Source organism: Eublepharis macularius, chromosome 13 (assembly GCF_028583425.1).
Source record: "Eublepharis macularius isolate TG4126 chromosome 13, MPM_Emac_v1.0, whole genome shotgun sequence".
NCBI lineage: Eukaryota > Metazoa > Chordata > Lepidosauria > Squamata > Eublepharidae > Eublepharis > Eublepharis macularius.
This window is the reverse complement of record NC_072802.1, coordinates 69,212,149-69,222,339: the sequence shown is the minus strand read 5'-3', so window position 1 is coordinate 69,222,339 and position 10,191 is coordinate 69,212,149. Positions and strand designations below refer to the sequence as shown.

At 45.2% G+C, this 10,191-nt stretch overlaps 1 protein-coding gene across 2 annotated transcripts; it reads left to right on the top strand.

Annotated features, from left to right (window-relative positions):
- The first annotated feature begins 348 nt into the window (after positions 1–348).
- On the top strand, positions 349–9,863 carry DENR (density regulated re-initiation and release factor). 2 transcript variants are annotated; one of them, XM_054995750.1, is made up of 8 exons: positions 349–474; positions 2,749–2,863; positions 4,030–4,049; positions 4,768–4,852; positions 5,998–6,081; positions 6,291–6,407; positions 7,438–7,577; positions 9,568–9,863. In XM_054995750.1, the coding sequence occupies exons 2-8, from the start codon at positions 2,758–2,760 to the stop codon at positions 9,610–9,612; spliced, it is 597 nt and encodes a 198-aa protein (XP_054851725.1). In that variant the 5' UTR covers positions 349–474; positions 2,749–2,757; the 3' UTR covers positions 9,613–9,863. The 2 variants fall into 2 exon arrangements, with proteins under 2 accessions (XP_054851725.1, XP_054851724.1); XM_054995749.1 differs by lacking the exon at positions 349–474 and adding an exon at positions 1,245–1,300.
- The last annotated feature ends 328 nt before the right edge of the window (positions 9,864–10,191 follow it).

Here is a 10,191-nt window from a genome sequence, read left to right as displayed (position 1 = left end):
TACTCCAGTCTAAGACCGTTGAAATCAATGAGCTTAGACTGGAGTAACTCTTTTTGAGATTGCACCATCAATCTAGTTGTGAAGACTGGACTCTTTACTCTTTTGCCACTACAGACCAACAAGGCCAACTCCTCCGGATCTAATAGCGCATGAAAAGCCCACAAACCACACGTCCTCAAGGGCTGCTGTTTCACACGTGAGGAAAGGGGTGATCAATTCACAGACATTGCCCTTCACTTCCGCCTTGACGGTGGCCGAGATGGCCCAACACACGCCAGTCAGGGGAGGAGGCGCCGCAGACGCCTGTGGCTGTTTCTCCGGAAGGAATCTCGCGAGAGGCCCCGGCTCTCGCGATACTTCCTACTACTGGCTGCCTGGAGCTCAGCTGCCCCTGCTGCATGTGCCGCTCAGGGCATCGGCAACGGCAGGAGGAGAAACCGGCGGCCCCTCCCCCGTGGCTTGGGGGCTCCCTGGGTAAGAGGCGTCCCCCCCCTCAGCACTTCCCGAGGGCCCTTCCCAGCCAAGCCTCTGCTCCTGCCCAGCCCCGAGCTTGGCACCACTCCCTTCCCTATGCCTTGCCCAGCCCTAGACTGGCACCAGCTTCATCCTGCTCCTTTCCCAAAAAGTTGGTACATGCAACTTGCCAGCTTCTTCCCCTCCCCTTGCAAACATATGTCTTTGGACACTGCCTAACATTTTGCCCCTAGCTTGGCACTCATCCCCGACTGGAGACAACCTACCCACCCTGGCCAACCCTTCCTGGGCTCTTTCTTACCGCCCCCCCCCCCTTCCCCCAGTTTTATGTGCTTGCAAATAATTTTTCTGACTCACACCCCAAGGTGCACAAAGTAGTTTGGGGAATCTGGGCAAAACAAAAGCAACAGTGCTGCATAAAACTAAAGAAAAATATGTGAATGGTAGATATCCACATGGATCTCTGCAGCCAGATATCTTGAAGAAAGAGGCTTTGTGCAGTTAGATTTGAGTCCAGCGGCATCTTAGAAACCAACAAGATTTTCAGGGTGTAAGCGTTTGAGAGTCAAAGCTCCCTTCTTCAGATACAAGGTTGGACTCTTAAAAGCTAGTATCCTAAAAATCTTGTTGGTCTCTGGGGTGCTGCTGGATTCAAATCCTGCTATTCTACTGCAGACCAACACAGGTACCTACCTGAAGCTTGCTGCTGGCGGTCTGCCTGGCTCATACAGCAGCCTTTCCGTTCCCAGCTCTGACCCAGTTGGTCCATTTTAACTGGAGAGGAGGGACTGAACTCAGGACCCTGTGCATGTGATCTGCTATTGAGGTATGACCCTTATTCTCCCTCCTGAATCCAGACCTCCCTATCTTCTCCTACTTTCTAGCCCAAGCCCCCCCCCCATTTACTACCCCTCTTAATAGATATGCCCTGTCTTGCTAGCGTCACCTCTGCATTTGTCTGCCCACTCTCATGTTCAGACCTCCCACAAGCTACTTTTTCTGCCTCACTCTTGAGTATTCAAAATTTACTCCTGCTTATCTCCTTCAACCTGCCCTCCACCTTGCAAATCTTGAGTCTCTCTGCCTTGCCTGCTTCCAAATCAGGCCTCCGTTTGGAAAGTCCACCACCATCACCGCTTCTTTGCCCATTTAGCAGCTTTGGTCCTTCCTCTAGACACATGCACTGGCCCTGGGGCTTTTTAAATGTTCTCTTCCCTCAGCCCCTTTTTCTCCCATCCCACTCCAACTTCTGTGCCCTAGTTCCTGGCTACATACCTTGTAGCCTGCCCCCACCTTTGTAGCAACCAAGTTTATCTCACCCCCGCCTTGTGCCTTCACAGCTGTGCCATGAATGTTAGATGCTGTCTCCCTGCCATCTTTCTTTTTCCAGTCCCAAAAGATAGCCCATATCACCATAACACCCATACCTTGACTTCCTCCCCCTCCGTTCACCTCATCATGCCTGCTCCAGATCTAGCCTAAATTCTGCCTGGGTCCTCTCTCGCATCAACACACTCAGCCTCTACTGCCAGTTGTCCCACTTTAGACACCATATGCCTGCCTGCCTACCTCAGCCCACCCTTCTCAAGTGACCTTTCCCCCCCATGATCATGTGTGTCTCAGTACATCCCTGCAACTTCTTACTTTAGTCACCGTAGACTTCTTTCAAGAAAATGTCAAGCTCTTGGTTGTTGGGAAAAAGAGTTATCTCAGAACACTGAATTCAAATAACCACTTAACAAAATTGCAGAATTAATTGTTGCTGGAGAAGTTACTCTGTGACTAAAGAGGAATCAAAATAAGATACTGGGTCAGTTTTTCGTGGCAGCCAGGTTGAGAACTGGTTTATTCTTGAACCTGTGAGAATGGACTGGTGTGCGCACCTTTGTGGAACTAGCTTGTGCTTCTCCTGGTCCCACATTCCCCTGAATCCACAGCAATGAACGGGATCATGTCTAAGCCTCAGGGTGTTCCTAGCTGTATTTTCAGATGGCCTGTGATTGCAGGCACAACATTTCTGTGTTTCTGCTATTTTAAAATGCTTTGTTGTGGCTACGTAGAACCAGTTTATAGATATGAGTTCCTAAACATCATTGTATCTACATTTTTGGCAGTATTCGTGATTTTTAAATTGTACTTCTTTGGGTTCTGCACTTTTGTCTGCCAGTTTCTGTCTCTTTATCTCTCTTTCTGGTCTCAGAGGAGCCAGTCGCCTGCTGGGAGGAGTGTAGGCTTACTGTTGGTGCTGAAGTTTTCTGCTTGGGTGTTTCCTAGGTTTGTGAGATGGCCATGGATGCAGCTGAGCCCGTCGTCCTTGACTGCAAAGGAGACCAAAAGTGCAACGCCAGGTCAGACGCCGACTATCCCCTGCGAGTTCTCTACTGTGGAGGCAAGTGATGAAAGGGTTGGAGGCTTTATCGGCCTGGCAGAAGGCCCATCAACGATGAGTACCTTCTGGATTGATTCTGGAAGATTCTGGATTCTGCAGAATCCAGGAATTAGCTGAGGCTGAGGGGGCCACTTGAGCAGACCTGGGGTGGGTGGGTGGAGACAGACACTGCTGTGAGGCCTGAAATTGGCATGTGATGGGAGAAGATGTGGTCCTTCAAACTATGATAATGATTTTTTAGTAATGATCTAGAAGAAATGGGGAGTGTATATTGTATAAAAAGTATATTTCACACACACACACACACACATAAATATATTTTCTTACAATGGTAAATTGAAAGAGGTGGGGAAAGAAATGGCATCTCTGCTGAAATCTTGAGAAGTTCAGCAGTAAATCCTTGGTTGGAAAAGAGTAGAATTCGCACCCACCTCCATCTCCCCCCGCCTTTTTTTTTTGGTTACAATATGACTGTAGACAGCTGGTGTCATAATTTTGGTAGTTTAGTTTTTTATGTGATATTAGTAAAACTTATTTTATTTACTTGCATAATCTATATCCTGCCTTTCTGCCCAGTAAGGAAAAATCTTGGCTCTGGGTGGTTAATGAAACTCAGTTCATGGAGGGTTCTGGCACCTTAGATATACCAGTCAGAAGTACATGAGGGGTTTAAATATGAGTATCATAGGGTTGGTATAAAAAGCTATTGTAATGTAACGCATCTACCATAATACATCGGTTAGGCTTTAAGGTGTCACCGTACTCTTGCCAGGTCTACTGAAAGAAGCTGGCAGTACAACCTTCTGCATTCATTCATTCATTCATTCATTCATTCATTCATTCATTCATTCATTCATTCATTCATTCATTTATAGTCCGCCTTTCTCACTGATACTCAAGACAGATTACATAGTGTGAGATTAGTACAGTCAGTATCAAGGATATTTCAGTAAACGATGCCGTAGAATAAGTAAATACAAACTTACAATGATATAACATTAGCAAAAAATATCCAATACAGAGTTGAAGAAATGCTGAAACAGCATAAGCAATTCTAGGTTTGGTCCATTTATTTCAAGAGGCTTAGACTGCGTAAGACTGCACTCTTACCTCTCTAGAAAAAGGGAAAACGTGATAGTTATTTTTTGTTTCTTTTCCTTTCCCAGTCTGTTCATTGCCAACAGAGGTGAGTTGTCTTCACGTTTTTTAAAATTGCCTTATTTTCACAGCTGGCATCTTTTAATGTCCCAGTAGAGTGGATATGTGTGTGTATACGGGCATGGAGTGGATTATATGGAGGCGTACCTCCATCTGTATACTGACCCCTTGCTCTAAGATGTATAGGCCGGAGAGGCCCTGCATAGGGTGCTATCATCATCTGAAGTGTGGCATACTGGGAGGAGGACGGGCTTTTTGGTGGTGGCCTCTCAATCATGGAACTGCTTACCAAAAGGAGGCCTATCTGGTTAGCTTTCTCTTGTCCTTCAGGAAATATGTTGAGTCTCTTCTGTTCAGAAAACCTTTGGGCTGCTAAGACATTTTTTTCCTCTTGAGGGCTGAAAGTATTTATGTAGTGGGTGTCTAACTGATGTTGCCTTAGATTGAGTCAGACCATTGGTCCATCAAGTCGAGTACAATGTGCTGTGCCTGGCAATCTTGAACGACTTTAGCTAGTCTCCAAAAGGTAGGCAGGATTGAGCCGTAGAATCCTATGCCAGCCAGGGAATTCCAGGGCCAGCCTCGGCAAGACTTTGCTCCTGCTCCCACGGTAACTTCAAGGGGAATGAAGTGTGCTAGATGCAAGCTGTTCATCCGATCTTCTTGTGCTTTCATAGTTTGCAAAAACAAACTGCTTTACTGTGTGTGTGTATTTCTTCTCAACTAACATTGCGTTTCTCCTCCAGTATTGTGAATACATGCCTGATGTGGCAAAATGCAGGCAGTGGCTAGAGAAGAATTTTCCAAACGAGTTTGCAAAACTTACTGTAGGTAAGAAGATTTTTCTGTGTTGTTAATGGGCGACTTTGGGTCCAAAAAGTTGGGTGCAAAGGCAGAGAGGCTGGAATCCTGCTCTACTGGAATCAATGGGAATTTTGCTGTGGACATTAATAGGAACAAGGTTGTACTTAAGAGGGGTTTATATATAAACTTGTTTAAATTACAGCTGTGAGTATATCTGTGCCTCTCTTCCAAGAGCAACAGTAGGAACTCCTCTCATTCTTTCTCTACGTCACTGTTCTTTTTTGTCGTTTAAGTTACTGTTTGATTTCTTATATATTCCTCTTCCATCTCACAATCCTTTGCTTCAATGAGAAGAGATACAGACCTTTTCCGAGCATGCTTGCGAGGTTATCATTTCCAGAGAAATTGCTTCCTCCCAAGGGTAAAACTGAGCATCTTGTCCATGAAAACTGAGAACATCCGCTGGCTTTTAAGGTGCTCTGTTGGCTTTGAGTAACATATTAAGGCCTGGTTCACCCATGCAGAAGAACAAGATAGTAGAATGGACTGCACCAATTCAGGCTGTGGGTGGAAAATCGTGGGTGATCACATTTTGAAATAAGCTCTTGTATTTAAAAGTTCGTGTCAAATAGAAACCAGAACCATAAGCAAAGTGAAGGGCAGGGGAAGTTTGTGCTAGTTTTCTGCTTGCATGGAATTTTTAATGCAAAGGAACAGTCAGAGCTGGAATCCATACACTGCAGTCTAAAATGATGCATTCCATTCTGCTGCCTCGTTCCCCATCATATGTGAACCAGACCTAAGGGGGCAGCTTTGGGAATGGTTCCATGGGGTCATATGATAATATCACTACGGAGGCAGGTGGAGACATTCTAGCAAGGGCTGTGGCCGGTGTTGCTGGAACACTATTATCATCAGTGGGGAAGGGATTTGAGATCAGTACTCCTCTTTTCACCCCTTCTCTGTTGCTTGTTTTCTCGGTGAAAACAGTTCAGGAATAAAATATGCTAAACATGCTATTCAGCTGCAAGATCCGACCATGAAAATATCCCTATAATACCAGTCCATGTTACCTTTGCTTAAGCCCCACTGTTTTCATTGCAATATAAGTGTGATTAGTTTCATTCTGAATTAACATTTTAACTTTACTCTTGTTCAATGGTCTGACTTAGAAAATTCTCCTAAACAAGAAACTGGAGTCGGAGAAGGTCAAGGAACAACAGGAGAAGAGGAAGAGAAGAAAAAGCAAAAGCGAGGCAAGGTCTAAATAGCAGATTATTTATGGGCTGGATTCAGCAAAAATGGCCTCTGTAGAGCCTGGCTCATGGGGTCCATTTTCTGCTAGGCTTGCGAGCACTGAGGCCGGCTAAGGGCCGGGAAGCATGGAAATCTAACATCTCAGCCTTGACTTGGCTGTCCATCCTCTGCTGTGATACTCATGGCCTTTTCCTCCACTGTTCCCCAGGTGGGAGAGGTCAGATAAAACAGAAGAAGAAAACCGTGCCTCAAAAAGTTACGATAGCGAAAATTCCTCGAGCGAAAAAGAAATACGTCACGAGAGTGTGTGGTCTTGCAACTTTTGGTGAGTGAAGGAGGGCTTCACAAGGTGCCAGTTCTCAAGGAGGTCATGAACCAATGGCAGTTGGGAGCTTACTTGACTGAGGACTTCTCTGTAACACGCCCCCTGCCCCAATTCCCTATATGTAGAAAATTGCCATGTCAAGCTAGGCTGGAAGCCTTTATCCTGACATCTGCTTGTCCAGATTCAGAGAGTGGAGGGGAGAAGAAGAGGGAGAGAATGTGTGTGTGTGTGAGAGAGAGAGAGAGAGTCTAGACAAGTGAGGCTGCAGCCTCTTCAGCTAACCCCTGGGGGAACGTTGCACACTCTGCATGCAGAAGGCAGTCTGGCTAGTGACATCTCCAGTTAAAGCATCCTGGGAGAGCAGCAGAAAGACTCTGGAGAGCTACTGGCAACCACTGGGAGAGAATCCCAAGCTAGGTGGAGGAAGCAATTTGCAATGCATTCGAATATCACATGCTGCTTTTTGAAAACTGCTTTGTCATGCAGGTGCAGGGGTGTGTGTGTGCTTTTTCAAGCGGAGCAAGTTTAAACCCCCTTGTGGCTTACAAAATGAGCTTTACCCATTCTCCTGGATCCCAGGCCATGATTTTATTAATTGGATTTGTTAGCCTTCCTTCTGTCGGGTGTGAGGACGCTTTCTTGCTCTCCCCCTTGAACCCTTAGTCCTTGTCCAGCTGAAAAAAAGTGCAGGAATATCTAGTTGTTGGACATACTCCTCTGAGAGTGTGATTGGAGTGGGGCAGCTGAAACCTTTGTTGATTCACAATGGCTCTGGGCAGTGTGTGTCCCCCCCCCCCACCACAGCACATGGTCTTTAGCTGTAGGGAGAAAGGTAGGATATAAGATATAATAGTAAATAAATTCCCCCAAGACTCTTTCCCCCTTCTTTATCATTTCCCCCTGTGCCTAAATGCTCTTTGGGACTGGAGGGCGGGGCTTGTGTTACTCTGTAAAATGACATGTACGGTGACGACGTTCTAGAACCAATGAAAACAACAAGCCCGGTTCCTTCTTGTTCTTGATTCCACAGAAATAGACCTTAAGGAAGCACAAAGGTTCTTTGCTCAGAAGTTTTCCTGCGGTGCCTCAGTAACAGGGGAGGATGAAATCATCATTCAGGGGGACTTTACAGATGACATAATTGACGTCATCCAGGAGAAGTGGACGGAGGTAAATCTTTGCCCTGCACCCCCCACCCCACCAGTATTCGTTCACTTTCCATATGTTTCCTGTGGTGATTTTTGGAATACCAAAGCTCTTCAGGCAGAGGGGGCAACTATGATTTTTTTCCCTCTTCATGAGGGCTAGCTATTTTCTATTGTTAAGGAATCTTTATAGCTATCACCATGCTCTGTATTCAGGGCCGAATTTAAGCTTTTGGATTAAGTTCCTGTAGGACTGGCTTGTCCCCTCCCTGTAAAGCTCACAAGATTTCAAAGCTGTGGGGTGAGAGGTATGCTTGACCCCATAGTTCTTACCTCTAAGGGGTACTGTACCCGAAAGGGGTACAGTATTTTATCTGTTTTATTTGATTTTAAGTTGAATTTTAATCAATGTTGTACCTCACCCTGAGCTCACTTGTGGGGAGGGCGGGTTAAAAATAAATTCCTCTTGAGACCATTGCTTTCAATTTTCCTTGTTTGTTGCCTCCCATTCCTGGGAAAATGGAGATTGTATGCTCCTCGGGGCAGGTGCTGGCCTTTATTGCTCCTATAAGAAGAGCATTGCTGGGGCAGTCTAGCAGTGTTTCTTAGAATGACCCGCCAGATGCCTCTGGGGAGATTAGATTGCAAGCAAGGCACGAAGGCCGCAGCTCTCCCCATGGGTTGTCTTCAGCATCTGGTATTCAGAGGGTATAGTGCCCCTGACTGTGGAAGTTCCATTTAGGCTGATGTGGATCTCTTTAATTCCCTTTGAAGCCTGGTCTACATCTGCGGCAGAATATACTGGTAGACTCCTAAATGGATCATAACGTTCTCGACAGTAGGTGCAGACTCACATTTTTTAAAATGCTGCCCTCTGCAGAAATACTCCTTGCAAATGGAAAACTAACAAAGCAAAGAGTAGGCTTGGGCTACTTTTTCTCCCTACTGTGTACACAGGGAAACATTAAAAATGGCATTGTTGATCACCGGCCTAAAGCGTTGTCCATTCACCTACCTCAGGATTCTGCCATCTTATTCTGCTGCCTGCCTAAAGCAGGCCGAAGCCAGAGGTGTCCCCGTCCCCACCCGCAGCTTGAGGCAGTGAATTACATGTTGTGTGAGATTCTTCCTTTAGTCTGTCCTTAATCCTTGTCAATTTTATGGCATAAAGTATGATCAAGTAATAAAAATGCAGAGGAATATGTGTGTCCCCCACATCACATTCACAAAATTATAAACCTCTATTGTTAGCTCCCTTTGAGCTTTTTAGATGGGGATGGAAACTATACCCAAACTCGTTTATGGGTGAACTCCTTTTTTATCATCCTCCCAGAAGACACTTGGGTGTTTGCTATCAGAGGAAGCAAGCCAAAGGGCCTGAGCATTTGTCCCCATAATTAGGAATAACTATGAAGCGCTCTCCTAACTCAGATTTCCCCCTTCAGGATTCCTTATGTTCTCAGGGACTTTCTCAGGGTCCACTTTCTTCATCTTCTTGTCCTCCTCCCCTTTTAAGTGACTCTCATCTGCTCTCAACACTGGTCTTTTTTCTTTATTATTCAATTTATATACCGCTGTTCAGGACAACTTAACACCCTCTCAGAGTGGTTTAGAAAGTGTGTTATTATTATCCTCAGGACAATCACCCTGTGAGGTGGGTGGGGCTGAGAGAGCTGTGACTGACCCAAGGTCACCCAGCTGGCTTCAAGTGGAATAGGGAATCAAACCTGGCTCTCCAGATTGGAGTCCTGCCACTCTTAACCACAACACCAAACTGGCTCTCCAGGAGCATACTCAGACCTGATTGTGTTGTTGGGGGAAATTACGCTAATTCTTTTGGTTAATATACATATTCTTCTGTGTTCTTAGTGAGTTGCCTGAGCATCCAGAAATCGTGATCTTTTCTGGGGAGGATTTTTTTTGCAGTTTTGGTGACCAGCATGAACCCCTCCCTCACATTATAATAAAACAGTAATGCCATTCTTACTAATTGCATGGTTTTCTTGCTATTGCAGGTGGATGATGATAGCATTGAAGATCTAGGAGAAGTCAAGAAGTGATTTTTTTTTTTTAAAAACCCTGCCTTTTAACAAACACCAACTTCTAGTCAACGTAGCCAAAGCAAGGCTTTTACGTGTGTTTACCCGACAGCAAAATTGTTCCGGGGGCCCTTACTGTTGGCATTGTCACTGTTCTGTATCGGCTGCTTATTTTCTGTTTGTGATTTTTGCCAAAGTTTAAACCTGGGGAGGTGGGTCTATCATGCGTACGCATGACGTAGAGATTTAAATAAAGACGTTATTGTTCCTCACCAATTGAAGGTTTTCTTCTCCCCTCCCCCGCCCCAACACTTACGTTGTTATTGTTCCTTCATTTGTTCCATCCCGGAATATCTTGCTGAAAGAGGTCATAAGACCTGTAATAACCATGAGCCCCCTTGGCATAATCTAATTGAAACTGACCAAGAGCTGTCCAAAAGCATTTCAGATAATAAATTCAAACATATACACAGAAAGTATAAGTACATCATATAATCATCCAGATCCTATACAGTCATTCCCTACTTCAGTCGTCAGTAATCAATTTAAGATACGCATTGACTATAGGGGAAAATAATAATAACAACAGTCGATTTATGT

Bases quoted from the DNA above. Each gene is read 5' to 3' on its own strand.
- DENR (XM_054995750.1), top strand. From the start codon at position 2,758: ATGGCCATGGATGCAGCTGAGCCCGTCGTCCTTGACTGCAAAGGAGAC. The intron at 4,050-4,767 runs GTGAGTTGTCTT...TTTCTCCTCCAG, and splicing joins TCTGTTCATTGCCAACAGAG to TATTGTGAATACATGCCTGA. The intron at 4,853-5,997 runs GTAAGAAGATTT...GGTCTGACTTAG, and splicing joins GTTTGCAAAACTTACTGTAG to AAAATTCTCCTAAACAAGAA.